Genomic DNA, 19,100 nt, shown 5'->3' with positions numbered 1-19,100 from the left:
AATATGGTTGCCATCTCCAGGTGCCCCAGGGGTGCTGCTGAACAGGTGTCTGCTCACCTGTGCCTCCATGCGTGCCCGGCGCTCCTCCTCCTCCTTCCTCCTCCTCATGTTTTCATTCTCTTGCTTGGCCTCAGTCACAGCTTGAAGGAACTGGTCAAAGATGCCGAAGAACTCGTCAGGCTGCATTTTGTCTGTGTCTTCTCCAAAGTGCTTCACAGCCTTGGAAAACTGGGAGAGAGAAAACAGGGGTCCATTAGCCTTGGAGATACGCATCACACTGGCAAAACCTCCCATGAGAAGCCTTAGACCTGATGGACCATAAAGAAACACTTCCAGCAGCCATGGCAGAAAGAAGGGCTTTGCTTCCTCAAACCTTGACTTAAACATGAAATAAATCATCTGATGTTTTACCTGCTGGCCCTGTAAGAGCAACCTGGATCATTCCTGAGCCCCCTCTCCCCTTCTTGCCTCTGGCATTGCTGCACCTCCCTACACCACAGCTCAACTTTATTAACTAAGCAGCAGTAAAAACAAGGAAGCAAAATATTGTGGGCCTGAAGACATAAAACTAATAGTAAACACGGCAGGGGAAGGGCAACTCGGACTTTTAAGTTTTTCTTTGAAGTATTTTTGGGGTATTATTTATCATTGCCACATGCTCTGCTATTGAAACCAAATGTGTTGGTGAAACTTCTAAAAGACATTTCTGCCTGGGCTCAGGCACAATCCTGGGTAGGGAAATAGGGAGTCTTCTGGCCTTTAGTGCTGTTTGCACACCATAAATGTAGGAGAGTTGAATGAAGCTGTAGCAAAGGTCAGGACAGGACATCCACAATCTGCCAATGTGTCCCAGTCCCCAAGGAGCCCATGAGTTGTCCTCGGGACTTACATCCTTTGTTTTCACTTCCAATTTGAAGGAGACTCTTTGTGCACAGAAAGTTTGTTAAAATTGTGATGGCAAGTTCTGATGATAAGCATCCTTAAAAGAAAAGACAAACAAAATCAAAGGACAAACAGATTTATGAGTTGCTTTGATTTTGCTGTGTAGACCAAGAGGAACATTTTTAAAGCCTGCCTGTATGATTTAGTTTCATTTGCAGGGGTGCCCCAGGCTCTTCAAAAGACATTTATGGCATTTTTATTTCTTTGTTTACTTAAGAGACTTAGCACTTCAAGATGCATGGAGGAATCCAAGAGGTACCACCATATAAGTCAAAAGAATTGAGGTTATTCTTGTTGATTTTCATCAATATATTCTCTGCCACATTACAGCAGATTTAGGGGAGATGGGGAAAGCTGCAAATGTTTCCCTCACAGGATATGAAGTTTATAAAACAATGATGTTTCTTCTTTCCCAAGAGAAAGCAGTAACACAATTTGAATCTGGATATGTATTTAAAAAGTGAAGAGCTGGTATACTTTGCACAGCCTGTCATATCCAATAACCATGGGAACAGCTGTACATTACTTCACAGTGGACTTCAGTGGGCACTGGGGACCATGACTTTCTCCAGATCCAGCCAAATCAGCAGAAGACAATACAGTTTGAAGAGCATTTGTCACCATCTCCACAGCCCTAACTCACTGCAAGGAAGATCTGCCAGGTTACCATCAACAGTCTAAAAGGGTGGCCAGGGTTAGCCGTGGCCTCAGGAAGGCAGTGGTCAATCATAATGCCTAAGCATGGGTGGATGGTCTGAAGGACAGTGCCAACTGGACATTGGTATAACCAGGGAAAAGAGGTGGTGACACTTGGTTACTTCTGTCTTTGGAGAGGTAGCTCATGGAGTGGGACAAGGATGGGACCTCTTTTAAAGGCCTGTGCTGACTACCTCCTTGCCACTTCAATCAAGATGAAGACCAGGCCAGGGAGGAGAAACTGGAGGACTGTTCTTGGAGGAAATAGAAACCAGCTGTGTGGCTCCTTGCTGAATGAGGGGAACTCACAAATGTCAGCCAACAGCCACCTCTTTGCCATGATTTAAATCAGCGTGATAGGGAGAAAAGTACAACATGGCAATAGGCCACTGCATACGGCTGCAAAGCACTCACCTAGGCATTACTCTGGGGAAGGTGAACCTTTTAAGTAGCTACTCTAACCAGGTCTGCAGTTGGCCTCAGTTCATGCCACTGAGCTCCTCTCCCTCTTCTCTTGAGAGAAGGGCTGGGTTGGTCTCAGAATTAAGTTATGCATCGGATGTTATTTTGTCCTATGGAAGTGAGGTCACTTGGGCAGCCTGGGTTGTTTCTGATGTCAGCCTCTGGCTGACCTCAATGGCAAGCTTGAAGTCCTGGTTACATTTTTACCTTCCACCAACACCAGACAGAAAAGCGTGCTTTCCTGCCACCTTCAGCCTTCATTGGCCAAGATTCCCCAGCTGCCACACTCCTAACTTTAAAGCCAACAGAACTGTTATACTTTCATTTTAAGATATGGAAAGGAAAGCAAGCCCTTGAGTGAAAGCTCTTCACCGAAACTCACATCCTTGCAAACGACCTGCTATCTCCTCCCCTGATGGACAGAACTCTACCATGGCTATCCCGTGCCTTGCACTTCCAAAAGACAGGTATCTCATGTCTTTCTACACCACATCTTGTGCCCCAGAAGCAGTCTGTTGGCCTGACCTGCAATCCCCTAGCATGTTGTGTTGTGTAGCAGGAAAAAGGCCCTGGGGATAGACAGGAACAAACCTACCCACCCACTCTAAACCCACCATGAAGAGCAGCCTAGCACCTTTTTCATGTCAGGGCCTCAGCAGGACACTCACATGATCTCATGAGGGAGATATCTGAGATTTTAACACACAGCATGTGCTCTGAGAAGGCTGAGACCATCCCTCCCCTGTTGGCCGGAGGAAAGGCTCAGATGCTACCCAGATCTCAAGGACACTGGTGACCTTACCAGCTCTTTTGCTTCCATCAGAAGATCTTCAACATCCGAGAAGCTGAAGCTGGCTAATGTGATGAATTGGCTGACAACAGACACAAACTTGTCACCTGTTTGCTGAACCTGAGACTTCTGGAAGTCCAGCTCCTTTGGGGAAATAAAACATAAATCTGGTCAGGCCCTGGGTGACAAATGACACAAATACCATTGGCCTGTGTGCCTGCATCAGTGCAATGGATACTGGCTGCATTGCCACTACAGCTCCCTCCTGTCATGCATAAGACTACAGATCACCGTTTTACAGTATCATGCCCACAGTATGTTTTGAAGGCTAACTCCTGAAAGAGAGATGTGGAAGCAGCATAATTTAGCAAGACAGTGAATCCTTCGGTATACCTCACCATTTCAACAGCACTCCATCTGGGTTGCAAGAGTGCTCCCCAGCCTCAGCCCCAGCCCTCTGCAGCTTGACAGCCAAAGGGAGACCCCTGTGTACCTCACAGCTCCAATATGGGCATCATCACTAGACTTACTTAACCTCTCTTGGCATATTAGATGTAAACCATGCATGTGCCTAACCACAAATGGCTGTTACTTGGTGCCAAAACAGACCTAGAAAGACAAGCATATGTGCAGGGCAGGGAGGAAAGACAAAGAGATCTCCAGCATGTGAGTTAAAAGCAGCTTTGCTGGGAGCTCCCTTGCCTATCTCCTTGAAGAGGGATGCCCAGGTGCTCAGAGACAGGCTGGACTATATTTGATTAAAGTAATACTTACAGTCTCCACAGCTCTCAGGCCACTCCTCAGAGTGTTTATTTCTTTCTCCAGCTCAGTCATGCTGTTGGAAATGGCAGGATGTTAATTTTCAGTCTTCCCCAGCAAATTCTACTGCTTTCCAACCAACTAAACCATGTTTTTCTACTGAAAAGCCCCCAGCACTGCATACATCGCCTCGTGTTTGTAGAGCAGTGTGTCTCAAGCAGCAAATCGGGCTGACAGCCTCTTAAGTTAGGACAGCTGCTTATCTGAATGTGGCTGCAGTTGCGTGCTTTAAAGCAAAGCACTTTTGTGTATTTTGAATCAAGGGGACTGCGCAGGCTTAGCAAGCTCAGCAGCCTCCAGACCTCTCCAAGAAAAAGGACAGCTCAGGAGAGGGCTTTGCTGGGCAGAGATTTCTCTTCCCCTCTTGAGGGCCAGCATAAAACAGGCTTGTTGTCACAGCACATGGCAGAGTTTTTCAGGGTACCAAGGTTAGGTGAATGCCACATAAAGCATCCTTCCTAGCAGTGAGCCTTGCAAAAAGGGAAACAACCCAAATATAGAGGAAACAAAAATAAATCATCACATCTGGCTCTGACTTTGTTTACACAAAGCTCAAGGCCCTAATGAGCTTCAAGTTCAAGTGATTACGGGCTTCTACCACTGCATCTGAGGAGAAGCTTTCTCACAAAGACTTGATGACCACAAGCTTGACGTCCTTCCAGGGGTGTCTGTCCTAGGGCAGGGGTCTCTGGAAATGCTGACATCGGGTCACAAGGCAAGCATTCCTGGCAGGTTTAGTCTGGGAAAATGCAGTTTTGGGAGCCCTGTGCTCCAGCAGTTCATTACTAGCAGTGGGATTGACAGAGGCGGCAATTTTGCTTCACAGCTGCAGGGCTGGGGGGAATTCAGGGTTTTCCAGTGCTTTAGGAACTTCTTGGTTACACTCTAGATTGGACCAAACCCAAGTATTACATATGGTGTCCAGTTTAGAGCACAATGATAAAGTTTAAGGGGGAGGAAAAACCCCTCTATGCAGACATTTTCTTTCCCATACGTGTATCTGTACAACAGCTGCAGAGCATGAGAAAGCCGGAGCCTTCAGCAGCGAGGAGCATGCCCTGCTCAAACATGTTCTCAGCCAATGCCTACATGTGCAGCCCCCACACACTCCTCCTTGCATGCCAAGATTTGTCCTGTCACTTCATTTAATCCCTATAGCTGACAATTATTTTATATTTTAAATGCAAGGATGTTTGCACATTACACATCTTCCATGGGGAATTCACTGTTGCTACAAGAGCACTTTGAAACTTGAAGTTGCCATAAACTCTGTGCATATTTGCCATCCCCTCTCTACAAAGGTGCAGTTTCAAGGCCCTTTTCATGTCCATAGCTAACATAAACAGGTGCAGACTGCAGAAATGTGTGATCTTTGCTGCTCAGGTCCCCTAAGCAGCAAAGCCTGTAAGGTGCCCCTGAACTTTAAAACCAGAACAGAGACTCATTGATTTCAGAGGGGCTTCAGCACATAATTGAGGGCTTTGCAGCACAACAGATTCCTCCTGCTTTTAAAAATTCAGCGTGTGTTTAAGGGCTTTGCTGAACGTGGGCCTCTGTTGGCAAAGAGACTTGCTCCAAACAGGTCACGAGGCAGCAGGCAGGGTTTAAAAGCTTGTTGCAAACACCAGAAGCTCCATGTTGGTGGTGAAACAAGGGCCAGGAAGGACCCAGTGGCAGGTGAGCTTCTTACACCACTGCCTGGTCCTGCCTGCGCTGCTGGCAAAGCCTCCCCACCACACACAGATAAACAGCTGCCCTTTATCTGCAGCCACACCGCAACCGCTTCCTCCTGGATTACTTAACGTACCATTAGAAATTAATTAAATGCTTCTGTGGTGAGATAACAACAGGAAATGGCTGTTCCAAGCAGCTCTCCTCCCTTGTGGTCGGAGGCTCACAGGCCTTTGCTGCAAGGGCTGAGATTTAAAGCCACCAGGTGATGTTTGCTTCTGTGTCGAGGGCTGCTCTCAGACCAATGTGGCTGCAAGCACACAACCCAGCCTGCTGGCCAGAATCCGGCCAGGAGCGCAAGCAAGGGAGGGTGCATGGAAAGGCAGGCTGAAATGAGGGGAGAGGTGTTCCCAGCACTCCCGAAGCACCACTTAAATCTCTGCTTACTTGACTTTGGCTGCCTGTGGGATGTCTCGCAGCTCCTCGTGCAGGCGGAGAACTTTGGGATACTTCTTTTCAACTATAGTGATGAGATAGTGCAGAAGAGTGATGTTCCTAGGAGGGAGGAGTGTTGAGGTCAGCATGGCAGCACCACAGGGAGTTGAGAGGTCAGTCAAATATGCTGGATAAATCCCAACACTGGTCATGAACTACTGTGGCGTTTCTGCAAGGATACTGCTTGCGGCCTGTCTGGAGACATGGAATGGGTCTGCCCTCTGCGTAACCGCAGGGCAGAGAAGCATGGTACCTGCAAGCAAGGGCCCTCCACAGAAGGGACCCAGGAGAGGTGACTCAAGCGTCACTGCTCCCATCCTCCATAGTCTTTACTGATAGATGAGACCAGGCAGGTTTGAGATCTGATGCAGCTCCTTTTGCTCTGTGCATGGAGGTCTCAGCAGGAGAGAGCAAACCAGGCCATGGCTGTGGCAGCTTGGGGGTTGGGGGCTCTGCAGAGGGGATTCCCATGAGAAGGAGCCCCTGGTACCCCTTCTGTATCCACTGTGCCACAGCATGATGGCTTTTGGCTTCTCAAAGGGGTAAAAAAGCATTTAGAGGATGATCCTCCTAATCAGCCTTGGCTGCCATTTAGCCAGCTCAGGAGGGAAAGCCCCATCGATCCTCATGCTGATCTGCAGCTCAGCTTCCCTCTGAATCTGCTCTGCTCAAAAAATGGACGCTTGCATCACTGGATGTGCCAGATAGGGCAGGAAGAGGGAGGGGAACACTCCCACCTCCCACATCCCAGAGGCAACACTGATGGCCCTTCTGTCCCCCCCAACATCCCTGGGTCCCACAGATGATACCAAAGACATGGGCAGGAGCTGCTCACTTGTCAATGCTGGACTTGGTATCCGCAATCTTGTTGAGGCTGGAGATCTTGAACCCAAAGGCATTGCCCCTTTGGCCCTTGTTCATATAGTTCCCAAAGGCCAGAACCACCTCCAGCAGCTGTTGGAGGCTGCTGCTCTGCAGCACTGCCTTGGAGCCAGCACGGATGGCTGAAAGAGGAGAAGTGTGGGACATTAGCCCCTGCCATGAAAGCACACTGCCCCCCTTGTCTTGCAGCAACCCCTTCAGTTTCCTCATGGCCAAAGAGTGACCACCAACTCCCTCCCTTCCCCTGTGTCACTGCAACCTCCACACAGACCAGGCTTGCCCTTGCATAGAGGATTGCTCTTTCTATGAGATGAGCATTCCCTGTGCTGGCAAAAGAGCCCATCAGCAGGTCTGGCCACTTGCCTTCCACCTTGGGTTTCACCTCTGCAATTCTCTCTGCAAACTTCTTCTTGAAGTAGAGCGACTGCAGCCTTTGCTGGTAATGGTTTATCCTGGAAAAAGAAAAGAGGTGCAGGTTGAGCTTTGCTTGCTCCAGGCACAGCTCAGTTGCTCTGCTACTGACAGCTGTGCTTACAAAGCACGCTTGAGCCACAGCGACTAAAAAATGATGACCGTAATTCTCCCTGAAACTATGGCTGGGATGGGAAAAAATGAAAGCTGAAGCTACAGCTGTCTTGGGGTGGACTGAGGTGGGCTCTTAAGCATATCCTTAAATTTATCCTTAATTCAACAGGTTCAACAAGTGCATTTTTATACCCTATTGCTATAAAATACAAACATATATAAAACAAACAGTTCTTTCACAAACACTCCGTAGCAAAGATGCTGATGAAGTCTGGGCTCCCAATGGCTTTGTGATGCAGCTGGACACAGGCCCACTATAGAATCAGAATTGTTTAGGTTGGAAAAGACCTTTAAGATCATCAAGCCCAACTGTTAACCAAACACTGCCAAGTTCACCACTAAACCATATACCTAAGCATTCCCTCAGCTGCTCCTCATAACACTTGCGCTCTAGACTTTCATCAACTTTGCTCTTCTTCTTTGGACTTGCTCCAGCACCTCAATGTCTCTCTTGTAGTGAGGGGCCCAGAACTGAACACAGGATTCAAGGTGCAGCCTCACCAGTGCCAAGTATAGGGGGATGATCACTGCCCTGGCCCTGCTGGCTATTTCTGATACAGACCAGCAAGCCATTGGCCTTGGCCTGGGCACAAGCTGGTTCATGTTCAGCTCAGTCAGTCAGCCCCCCTCAGGTCCTTTTCTGCCAAGCAGCTTCCCAGCTACTCTTCCCCAAGCCTGTAACTTTGCACGGGCTTGCTGTGACCCACACTCAGGACCTGGCACTTTGCCTTGTTGAACCTCTTACCACTGGCCACAGCCCATTGATCCAGCCTGTCCACCCACAAGCAGATCAATGCTCCCACACAACTTGGTGTCATCTACAAACTTGCCAAGGCTGCTCTGGATCCCCTCATGCAGCTCACTGATAACAATATTAAACAGAACTGGCCCCAGCACAGAGCCCTGGGGAACACCACTTGTGATCAGCTGACGATAGGATTTAACTTCATTCACCACCACTCTTCGGGCTTGGCCATCCAGCCAGTTTTTTACCCACTGAAGAATACACCTGTTCAAGCCCTGAACACTCAGTTTCTCCAGGAGAATGCTGTGAGAAATGGTGTCAGAGTCTAGGTATAAAACATGCACAGCCTTTCCCTCATCCACTAAGCAGGTCACTTAGTCACAGAAGGAGATCAGGTTAGTCAGGCTGGACCTGGCTTTATAAACCCCTGCTGACTGGGCCTGATTGCTTGGTTGCCCTGTACATGCCACATGATGGCACTCAAGATGATCTGCTCCGTAACACTCCCAGCACCGAGGCCAGGCTGACAGACCTGTAGTTCCCCAGATACTCCTTCCAGCCCTTCCTGTAGATGGGCATCACATTTGCTCACTTCCAGTTAACTGTGATCTCCCCTGTCAGCCAGGACTGCTGATAAATGATTGAAAGTGGTTCACTTCTGCCAGCTCCCTCAGTACCCTGGATGGATCCCATCCAACCCCATAGACTTGTGTGTGTCTAAGTGGTGTAGCAGGCTGTTGACTATTTCCCCTTGGATTATGGGAACTTCATTCTGCTCCCTGTCCTTGTCTTCAAGCTCAGGGGCAGTGTACCGTGAGAACAACTGGCCTTACTATCAAAGACTGAGGCAAAAAAAGCATTAAGTACCTGAGCCTTTTCCTAATCTTTTGCCACTATGTTCCCACCACATTAAATAAACACGGAGATTCTCCTTAGTCTCCTTTTGTTCCTTGTGTATTTATAGAAACATTTTTTACTGTCTTTTAACAGCAGTAGCTAGATTAAGTTCTAGCTGGGCTTTGGCCCTTATGATTTTCTCCCAGCATAACCTCACAACATCCCTGTAGTGCTCCTAAGTTGCCTGCCCCTTCTTCCAAAGGTCATAAGCAATCCCTTTTTTCCCAAGTTCCAGCCAAAGCTGTGTTCAGCCAGGCCAGTCTTCTTCCCCACCAGCTTGTCTTTTAGCACATGGGGATAGCCTGATTTCCTTCTTGAAGAATGTCCAGCCTTTCTGGACTCCTTTGCCCTTCAGGACTGCACCCCAAGGGATTTTGTCAATCAGGTTCCTAACCAGGCCAAAGTCCGCCCCTCAGAAGTCAAAGGTAGCAGTTCAGCTGACCCCATATCCTTACTTCTCTGAGAATTGAAAATTCTACCATTTCTTGATGACTGTGATCAAGATGGCCTCCAACCATCACATCACCCACAAGTCCCTCTCACAGGTCAAGTGAGGTGCCTTCCCTAGTGGGCTCGCTCACCAGCTGGGTCAGGAGGTTATCTTCTACACACTCCAGGAACCTCTGAGACTGTTTTTCTCTCTGCTGCGTTGTATTTCCAGCAGACATCTGGTAAGCTGAAGTCCCCCAGGAGAACAAGGGCCAGTGATCGTGAGACTTCTCCCAGCTGCTTATACAGTATTTTGTCAGACTCTTCATCCCAGCATGATATCTGCCTTGTTGGCCTTCACCCTGATTCTCACCCACAAAACCTCAACCCTATCATCATCAGCTCTAGACAGTCAAAACACTCCCTAACGTATAGGGCTACCCCATCTCCTCTTTCCTTGCCTGTCCCTTCTGAAGGCTGTATAGCCACCCACTGCAGCACTCCAGTTGTGCAGATCATCCCACCATGTTACCATGATGGCAACTATGTCATAGGTTTTCTGCTCCACAATGGCTTCCAGCTCCTCCTGTATGTTGTTCATGCTGCGTAGGTGCATTGCTGTAGGTGCATTTCAGTTGGGCTATTTATCCTGCCACCTTTTGGGGGGCATAAGCCCTAATTCCTACATGACCATTCTCAGGTGCTTATGTGGTTTCTAACACATCAATAAGTCTTGCATCTTTGCTGCCACATGGATCTCCATCCCCTACCTCCACTAAGTTGGCAGACTGAAGGACCTCACTAGCACACTGTCCCTCAAACATCCATGTGCTGCATTAAGGCTTATGTCCAGTGAGCTTGGTTTTATCCCTCTCCCCCTTCAAATCTAGTTTATAGCTCTTTCAATGAGCCCTGGTAACTCCTGTGCAAAGATCCTTTTACCCTTTGGGACAGGTGTACCCCATCTGTCATCAGCAGGCCTAGTGTTGTGTAAACATGATCATGATCAAAACCCCCAAAATTCTGGTGGTGACACCAGGCTTGGATCCAGGTATTGATCTGCTGGCTCTTTGTGTCTTCTCTCATCATTCCCTGTAACTGGAAGGATAGAGGAAAACACTACTTGAGCTCCTGATCCCTTAACCAGCTGTCCCAAGGCCTCAAAGTTTCTCTCGATTGCCCTTAGACTTCTTGTTGCAACTTCATCACTGCCTACACAAAAAACCAATAGTGGATAATAATCCAAGGGCCGTACCAGGGTAGGAATCTTCCTCTTCACATCTTTAACCTAGGTCCCAGGGAGGCAGCAGACTTCCCTAAGAAGTGGATCAGGTTGGCATACTGGACCTTCCATTCCCCACAGAAGAGAGTCTTCTATGACAATGACCTGTCTTTTTTTCTTTATGGAAGTGGTTTTGAAGCAGGGCGTAGGTTGACTTAACCTTTGCAACACCTCCAACCTAGAGGTGTGGGGCTCCACTTAAAGAGCCTTATACCAGTCATGCAAGGGCACAAACGAAGGTGGGGTAGTCGCAGAGGAGATTTGCCCGCTGCACCTGGCAGGACCCTGTTGCCATTATCCCCTACTCCTTAAGTCACTGTGTTCAGCCAGGTAGACAGAAGACAGGGAATCCTCTGTATCATGTGTCCTGTGCCTGTCCATCCTGGGCCCATCTCAGGGAAGGTAGAGTGTGATTCCATAGTCTCTCTCACTCTCCCAACTAACAGCACTAATGAAACTGGACCTTCAGATCCTCAGAATGATGTCCTGGGGTGGAAAGCCACCAACATAGTTCAATCCAGGCCCTTCCTGGGATGGCTCTGCTCACACCAGCTGTATTTTGGCTGAACAAGATCTCACTTGTATGCAAATGGCAGTCTGATTTAAGTCATTTAGACCAAGGACCCACAGGAGACGTGCTCACAGACAAGGTCATGGGCTTACACTGTCACTGTACTAATCAGAGGTGACAAAGACATCACACTTAGTTACAGACCACAGGACAAACTGAAAAGCCTTGCTGGAAATCAAGGAAAATATTTGCATTAGCACATTGTGCTTTCCAAAAGATGAAGGCACGGGAGCAACATTTGGGCAAGAGACTGTGAAGAAGAAAGGTGACCTGTGATAGGAAAGCTAATTGTGAGCATCTTCCAGCCCCGAGGGCTCAGGTCTGAACTTCACAGCTCTATCCTGCCTGTCTTTGACACTCAGCAACTCCACAGTGTTCATTGGTGCATTTCTCAGGAAAGACAGGAGCATTTCTATTTTTGACCTCCCAGTACAGTCTCGGATCATAAAACTCACTGACTTTGTGAACAACTGACTTGCTTGAAGTTCAGCTAAGCAATTCAAAGAGCTCAATACCCATTTGGATTTAAATAAGGAGCTTCAAGATTTTAAACCAGCACCTCTAGCAGATGTGCATGCAAAAGATAAGATTACTTACTCATCCCTGAAAACTTCTAAGCCTTAAATGACTGCTACCCGGAGCAGGAAGAAATGACATTTCCTTTCCAACTCGTAATTCTCAGGAGCCCCAGGGATGAGACGTTCCTGAGATGAGGAGTGGGGCTCATCTATACAGCAGGGCAAAATTTACATATATCATTCTTGATTATTCATTAGGATATGAAGGTGAAAGGAGCATCGTGTTATCATTCAAACAGCACCTTCCACCTGGGTCATGATGCAGATGATGCAGTCTTTCAGAGTTGTGCCAGAATGAGCTTTTGTCCCCAGATGAAAGGCGAAATGTGTTGGGACATAATCTGGGGAGCCAACACCTCTCTCAGAAGATCCTGGTCCCCATCCCTCCATCCTGCTCTGTCCAGCTGATGCGTGTCTGGGATGCACAACCCTCATTTAGGAGAATCATGAGTGATCCTTATGGGTGGGAGCAGCTTGCTTGCTCTCTTGTCCATTTGGCCTACTCATTTCTTGATGAGAAAAACAGTGAGCTTGCTTACTTACTTTCCCAGCCAAGCTCCATGAAACAGCCACTTCATAACCAGTCTGTGCAGCCACTGCCTAAAACACACGTTCCCTGGGCCACTAACCTGCTCATTTCAAAGAGGAACCGGTCAGCCTTGGCCATGCGGTCAAGCTCGTGCTTATGTTCTTCCAGCAGGTCAACATCACCCTTTTCAGGAACAAACTTCAGGAGCTAAACAAGGGAAAGCACACTGGTGGACAAGAGGTCTGGGCAGAGTTTTTAGGAGCTTGAATTTACTATAATAGTAATATTTACTATAATAGTAATATTTACTATATAATTTATATATAGTATATATATATATACTAATATAATATTTACTATATAATTTATATGCTTGAATTTACTACCTTTTCAGCATGTACAGACAGAGAACCCAAGGCACTTGTGAAATAAGTGTTTTTGCTGCCCCTGTGACTTTCCTCCCCCTACTCAATCACATTAGTGTCTCTTGCTTCTGCCCTGCCATCGCTCTGGTTTTACAACAGATGTAGTACATCTGTTCCAAGGACATTTCGACATCAGCTCTGCCAGAGGACTTTGATTTGCTGCAATTCTACCTATTTGCAGATGAAAATGTTGTGCAATGAATCTTCCTGCTTCTCTGCTGAAAGTGCAATTATCAGCTCAGCTTTAAGGACCGGTGCATAATATGCTTCCAAAGGGATTCAGAGGGGGTGAAATATGGGATTCGCTTTTTGAGGACTGCACAAATGCTCAACAAGCTTTCAAAAATGATCCCCCACTGACCACAAACTTCAAGCTGCAGCAACAAAATGGGCAACTGGCCCAGTCTTGGGGTCCCAGGACAGATCCAGGGTACAGGCATGGCACATGGGAGGCCATGCTGCTCCCAGTGCCAACGCTACAAGCAAACTGCTTTTCTGCTGCTCCAGCCCTCTTGGGTGTTTTTTCAACATGCAGTTGTTAAATAATCTGGGGCCCTGACAGACTTCTTAAAGCTGTCATCTGGTCCCAACAGCCTTGCACAGTGTGGTCTTAGCATGAAGCAACTATGGAGGAGCACAAGACACACTGCCCACCTGCTCCAGCATGTCTTTTGGGAGGTCCTCCTGCTCGTCCATTGTCAAAATTGCTCGTTTGATCTCCTCATTCGAGAGTTTCAGCCTGGGAGATGGAGGGAAGGAGAGTTAATCCCAGCACAGCAATTAGGCAACATTCTTGAGCATTTCATTACACACCCATGCAACACGAACAGCTTAATTCCCAACCAGGAGGAGAACACAATAACACTATACAGTGTCTTACGAAGAAGGACATGTGAGAAACATGGTAGGACTGTGCAAGGGACAGCACAGAACAGCCTGGCCACACTGCAAATGGGGGGGGGGGGGGGGGGGGCGTCAAATTCCCTCTCCCCACACCACAGCTGCCATCCCCTGTTTTATACTGTCTTGTAAGTATTGTAAGTGATATATTACACACATATTAAAAATACAAAAGTTACGTGTAACTCTTGCCCAATGATGCTGCTCCTGCAGTGCCAGCATCCCCAAAGGCCACAAGGCCAGCAAGGGTCACACTCCCTGTCAGCAGTGCAGCACAGCCTGGGCTCAGGAAAGTAGCTCAGCACTGCCCTTCAACCCACTGCCACAACCCCTGAAGAAAATATGGCGAATTTCTGATGCTTTTCTTGGATTTGAACATTGCTTCTCCCACCCCTCCCAGCCACCTTTGATTGGAACCTCCCTCTAGGAAAACAGGGAAAGAAATCCAAAATCTGGGAAAGCAGATGCTCAGCATCCTAGGAAACCCTCCAGATTATTTATTTATTTATTTATTTGAGGGGCAGGGTTTCAATGTGCTTGGAAGTGTTAAGAGGCTAGAAACCAGGCTCCCCTCTACCTTGTTCTTCCTGTACTTGACGTAACAGGAATTGAAGACGTAGCCTCCAATTTGAGGTTTCTAAAACCACAGACCACTGTATCCCAGCAAGCAACATCAGTCTGGTCTTCCCTGGCAGTGGTTTATTTGACAGCTGCCTGAACCAGCTGAGGCAATAGATAGATAGAAAGATGCCCTCAGCAATTCCTGGGCTAGAAAAGCAGTTAATTACAGTTTAATATGTCTGTAGCACTCCCTGTGACTGCTCCCTGCAAAGACTTTGATTGTAAAACCACACATATTTTAATTCACATTTTATGAATGCATTGCGATTCATAAAATAATCTAAATGTAAAAGAGGGAAAACCCAGAAACTGCTGCCAACATCCTATTCCTTGCCCAGCTTGCAGTGATGGTTAAAGCCATTGCAACAGATACAGTGTAAGAACAAAATCCCCTTGTACTTGCAGGCAGAGAAGAGTTGCACAGTTGAAAAGACCTGTCTGTGGGCTTTGAGGAAACTCACAGCCCCAGTCTTGGCAATCAATGCTGCCAAGAGATGCTGAAACACTGGATGTGGCTCAAAGGAATGAGCTGAAACCAGAAACACACCCTACGGTGGGATGGGAGACCTTGGAAGTCAACCTGATCAGCAGATCAAAAAGAAGACTGTGAGCTGAGCTGATCACTAAGTACACAAGGGAGGTATTTTTCACCCTGGCTTCTTTTCCAGGAGCAGACTGAGACCACCAAGCTAGCTTTTGGAAGATGAAGCTAAGGCAGGAAGGGTGCTGGTCTTTAAGACCAGGATAGCCAGGGCTTGGTTTGTTTTGAAATCTTTTGTTTAAGACTGGAAGTGAAGGATTAGCTCTATCAAGGCAGGTGGATCTTACAGACCTGGCAAGTACATATTTGCTCTCTGTGAGTCCATGTTTCTCATCCTGTACCTGGTCCTCTCTCACCTCCTGCTTGAGGAAGATCCCAAGAGATGGTTTGCAAAATAAGGATTTAAAATTTCACCTCGGGCAGGAAGCTCACAGTGTGCTGAGCAGCAGCCAGGACAATTGCTATGGTCACTGTACAAGGAGCAAAACCAGGATCTGTGGAAAATGTTCCCTCTGCTGCTTGCCATGTTGACACCCTACCGGTCCCGTACAAAGGCAGCGGCCAAGGATGAACACGACCTGTGGTGGGATATGAAGCTGCAGGAGGACTCTTTTGACACCCAAGCAGTGACACGAGAGCACAGACCACCAATAAATGTCACACCGGTCCCCACCCCTGTGAAAAGCAGACACTGCCTGTGTTCGGACATTTTGGGGGATCTCTAGGAGGCACAGATGCTCTTGGGAGAAGGGGGGGTGGACAGCTACCCCTCATCCAAAGTGAACACCTAAAGCACATGCTTGACTGTGATTGCCTTCAGAAAGGTGGTGAAAGACGAAGGTGATTTTTGTAAGCCCTGCTCATTAGAAGTAAAGTCAGCAATAAAACATATTTAAAAAGACAGGCTGAAAAAACTTTTCCCAGGAATCATTACAACCCAGTGCCAAGAACAAGAGCCTGCCCCTGCATCCACAGAGAGCAAGTGCAGGGCGCCAGAAGAAAACAACTTCTCAGACAATTTGATGGGAAAGGGGCCAGTGAAAGCTAGAAGCTTATCTATAACCGCAATAATTATCATTGTTGGCAGCAGCTGTTGAACGTGAGCTGTCTGAGAGGAACGGGGTCACAGGACTTGCTGTCACAGGGATTTAAAGCCAGCAGCTCGCTGATGCGACGTGACAGCTTGCCAGCCTGACAAGCGCAAGGCTATTTTGCATGGCTTTTGTAGAATCCCGCAGAGGACGTAATAAGTGTGAAGGGGAAAAATGGATTCCGCCGGGAAAAGGACGCACCCTCTTGAAAAGCCACATTCATTTGAGAAAAATGCTTCATGCCGCCTCGCTAGAGAGAGGAGACAAACGAGCCGTTCACCGCCGGCACAGGCAGAAAGCGATGGAGCAAGGGCTTGATTTGCATCTTGCGGGACATAACACTTAAAACAGATGCATGTACTCAGGAAGTGAAATCAAGGATATGGTGGGTTCATAGAGGAAGACCCGATAATGCACTGACATCGCCAGAGCATTCTCCAGAAACAGGAAGAAAAAAGAAAGTGTTAAAAATATTCTTGTGCTGGAGGAAAATCCAGTGATCTCACTGTGCAGTAATTTCTCCCAAAGCAAGGGAAACGGGCAAAAAAAAATAAATCTACAGAGAGAGATAAAGTATTTTGCTGCCTGTAATCTTTCCATGCTGCAAGGCAGACAATGCCTGATGAGCTTATAAACGTCTGGGCTAAATCAGGAGCCGAGCTTGCAGGTCCTTTCACATGTGAAAGTCTGCTCATCCCCACGGTGGCCTCGCAACAGAGGCTGGGGAGCAGCAGCCCAGCTGCAGCAAGCTGCTCTGCAAAACTGGTCCCTCAGCAACACCGGGACCAGGGACTCACTGATCTGCCTAGCTTAGGGAGGGGCAGCTGGGTAGGCAGAGATGAAAGGTTTGTCCAAGGGCACATGGAGTCTGCTAGAAATGCAGGGACTGGACACGAGTCCACCAGCAGGATGCTTGGGCTTCATCCCCAGACTGCCCTTCATTTTAGATGCTCAGCATCAAGAGTAAATCACCCAAAGGGATTTTGGTGACAGAAACTGGATGGTGGTCCCTTGCAGAAGTGGAGGAAGGAGTAGATTTGGCGGCTGCTGCAATGCTAGAGAAATGCCCTGCCTAGCTGTCTCCTTTTCCCACTCATCCCCAGAAGCAACATGGGATGAACCCCAGAAGCACCCCCAAAGTGGCTCACACAAGCTGCTGCTTTCCCAGAGCCACTCTTCTGCACAGGGCCCCAGTGCTCTGGGAGATGGGGACCATCCTGCAGGGCAGGTCTGATGCTGCCTCTCCCCTTTGAAATGACACAAAGGGGAGGGCAGACAGGCAGTAGCCTCCATCATGCCCTTTTCATAGGATTGACTCATTTCCAGCCATTGCTTTCTTGGAAGAGAAAGGTTTGCTGGTGAGACGAAATGAAGACCTTTACCCAGTAATACACACAACATAACATTTGAAGTTAGGTGCTGGTGTACCTTCCCTTCTCACCAAAGGGGCTATTTGTGTGCTTAACTTTTAATTAAACACTTAAACCTCTGGCTGAATTACACCTAAACCCAGTCGGACTATGCTCAACCTAAGTATGGCAGGGAGCAGCCCAGCCAGTGCCCTGAATCCCATGGCTTTACTTGCTAATAGCTGGCTGCCTCAGACATATGCGTTTGCCTGCTGCTTTAAACCCTGCTTTCATCATTATGGGTTTTATTCGGACTGCTAGGAACTATGAAAATCCCCAGAAGCAACCCAGAGCAGAGACAGCCACAAACACAGCCATTTTGCCACCAAACACCGTGGCACATGGCTAGCTGCACTCATCGCTCCTGCGGCCCAGGGCATGCACACCACCTCTGGATGAGCTTGAAGAAGCACCAGGGACTGTGAGTTACCTATTCAGATGGTTTTTATTTTCAGACATCAGCCTCTACCAGCCAGGCTGCCCGGGCAAGGCACCAGCTCTTGCCAACCCATGGTCTGGGAAAACAGAGTATTTCGGAGCTGTGGCTGCAAGCCCAACCTGCCAGTGGTGGTGTTCCATCCCGGCTGGTCCTGGGTGGCACAAAAGTTTCTGTGCTTCCAGGAAGCAAAGTGAGTATTTCTGAATGGAGCTATATTTTACTGCTCTTGGGATGATTTTTTTTTTATTCTTTCTGAGTGAGTCAGGAACAAATGGCATTTTTTGGTACTGTTTGGGTTTTGTTGTTTTGTTTTCAAGCAGCTGTGCTGATGGTTCATCCTTTCAGACCACTGTAGTCTAGCTTCTTTCTCAGGAGTCAGTCTTATTGGAGTAGTTATCTTTCCAAAAAAGGTTACTTTTATCCCCTTGGCAGCAATATGGGGATTGGACTAAATTGCTGGTAGCAGTGCCGAGCTCGCCTGGCAAGGGGAACACTGGAGGCTGTATCCCAGCAGGGCTGGGCAGTTGTAAAAGGGGGACATCCAGAAATCCAGATGTGGTACAGGACACCTGTGTGGGCAGCCAGGCCCTGGGTGAGTTATGCTGCTGCTCCCTACACCCTCCTGATACCCAGTGCTTTTGTCAAGCTAACAGAGACCCTCTTCAACCGCCATCAAAGAGCAAACAAAACCCAGGCTGAGGAAGATAAAAGGTGAAATCAACCCTCCTCCCAGCCCCCCTGAGCCTTTCTAGGGAGAGCAAATTGCCACGTACCCACTTAATTGCATTTCCCTCCTGTGCCACCTCACCACGCATGGTGTAAAGCTATAGCTGGGTTCAGGTGTCACTGGCTCTCCTCCTGTGCTGGCTTCTGTCATTAAACCCCTCCTCAGGGATAAGCAGCACCCCCCAGCCCAAGGCAGGGTATTAAGCATTCCCTCACTTCCCAAAGGGTGAGAAGGCATTAACCGTACCTGGAGAGGAGGATATTGCAATTCTGAGCTCTCCGACCATCTATGACTGAAAGCTCCTTGACTTTATGCCGGGAGCTCAAAGTGTCATCGATAGCATCTTCCTTCTACAAAAAAATAAGGAAAAAAAAAAAAAGAAAGAAATGCCTGGAGAAAAGCCATGGAGAAGCAAAGACATTTAGTACTCTCAGCACATAGCAGCATGATACACAGCCGGCCCCCATTAATCAGGAGTGTCACCATGGGTTACGGGTAAAACCCATCGCCTGTAACTGAAACACAGTAAGTCATTTCATAAACCAGAGCTGGCTTTGAAGCCACTGGTTAGAAA

At 47.9% G+C, this 19,100-nt stretch overlaps 1 protein-coding gene across 1 annotated transcript in view; it reads right to left on the bottom strand.

Annotated features, from left to right (window-relative positions):
• Nucleotides 1-19,100, bottom strand: part of DAAM1 (dishevelled associated activator of morphogenesis 1) — an 81,715-nt gene that overhangs the window by 3,211 nt on the left and 59,404 nt on the right. Inside the window, exons 18-26 of the mRNA XM_057416207.1 lie at nucleotides 18,773-18,876; nucleotides 13,453-13,537; nucleotides 12,474-12,580; nucleotides 7,121-7,209; nucleotides 6,711-6,879; nucleotides 5,828-5,935; nucleotides 3,665-3,725; nucleotides 2,903-3,034; nucleotides 58-228 (exon numbers count right to left, since the gene is read on the bottom strand). Coding sequence (XP_057272190.1) covers nucleotides 58-228; nucleotides 2,903-3,034; nucleotides 3,665-3,725; nucleotides 5,828-5,935; nucleotides 6,711-6,879; nucleotides 7,121-7,209; nucleotides 12,474-12,580; nucleotides 13,453-13,537; nucleotides 18,773-18,876 — 1,026 coding nt within the window. The remainder of the gene's footprint in view (nucleotides 1-57; nucleotides 229-2,902; nucleotides 3,035-3,664; nucleotides 3,726-5,827; nucleotides 5,936-6,710; nucleotides 6,880-7,120; nucleotides 7,210-12,473; nucleotides 12,581-13,452; nucleotides 13,538-18,772; nucleotides 18,877-19,100) is intronic.

Source organism: Pezoporus wallicus, unplaced genomic scaffold, assembly GCF_028554395.1.
Source record: "Pezoporus wallicus isolate ANWC-B61680 ecotype Strahan unplaced genomic scaffold, APGP_CSIRO_Pwel_v1 scaffold_2146, whole genome shotgun sequence".
NCBI lineage: Eukaryota > Metazoa > Chordata > Aves > Psittaciformes > Psittacidae > Pezoporus > Pezoporus wallicus.
This window is presented reverse-complemented; position numbering and strand designations above follow the sequence as displayed.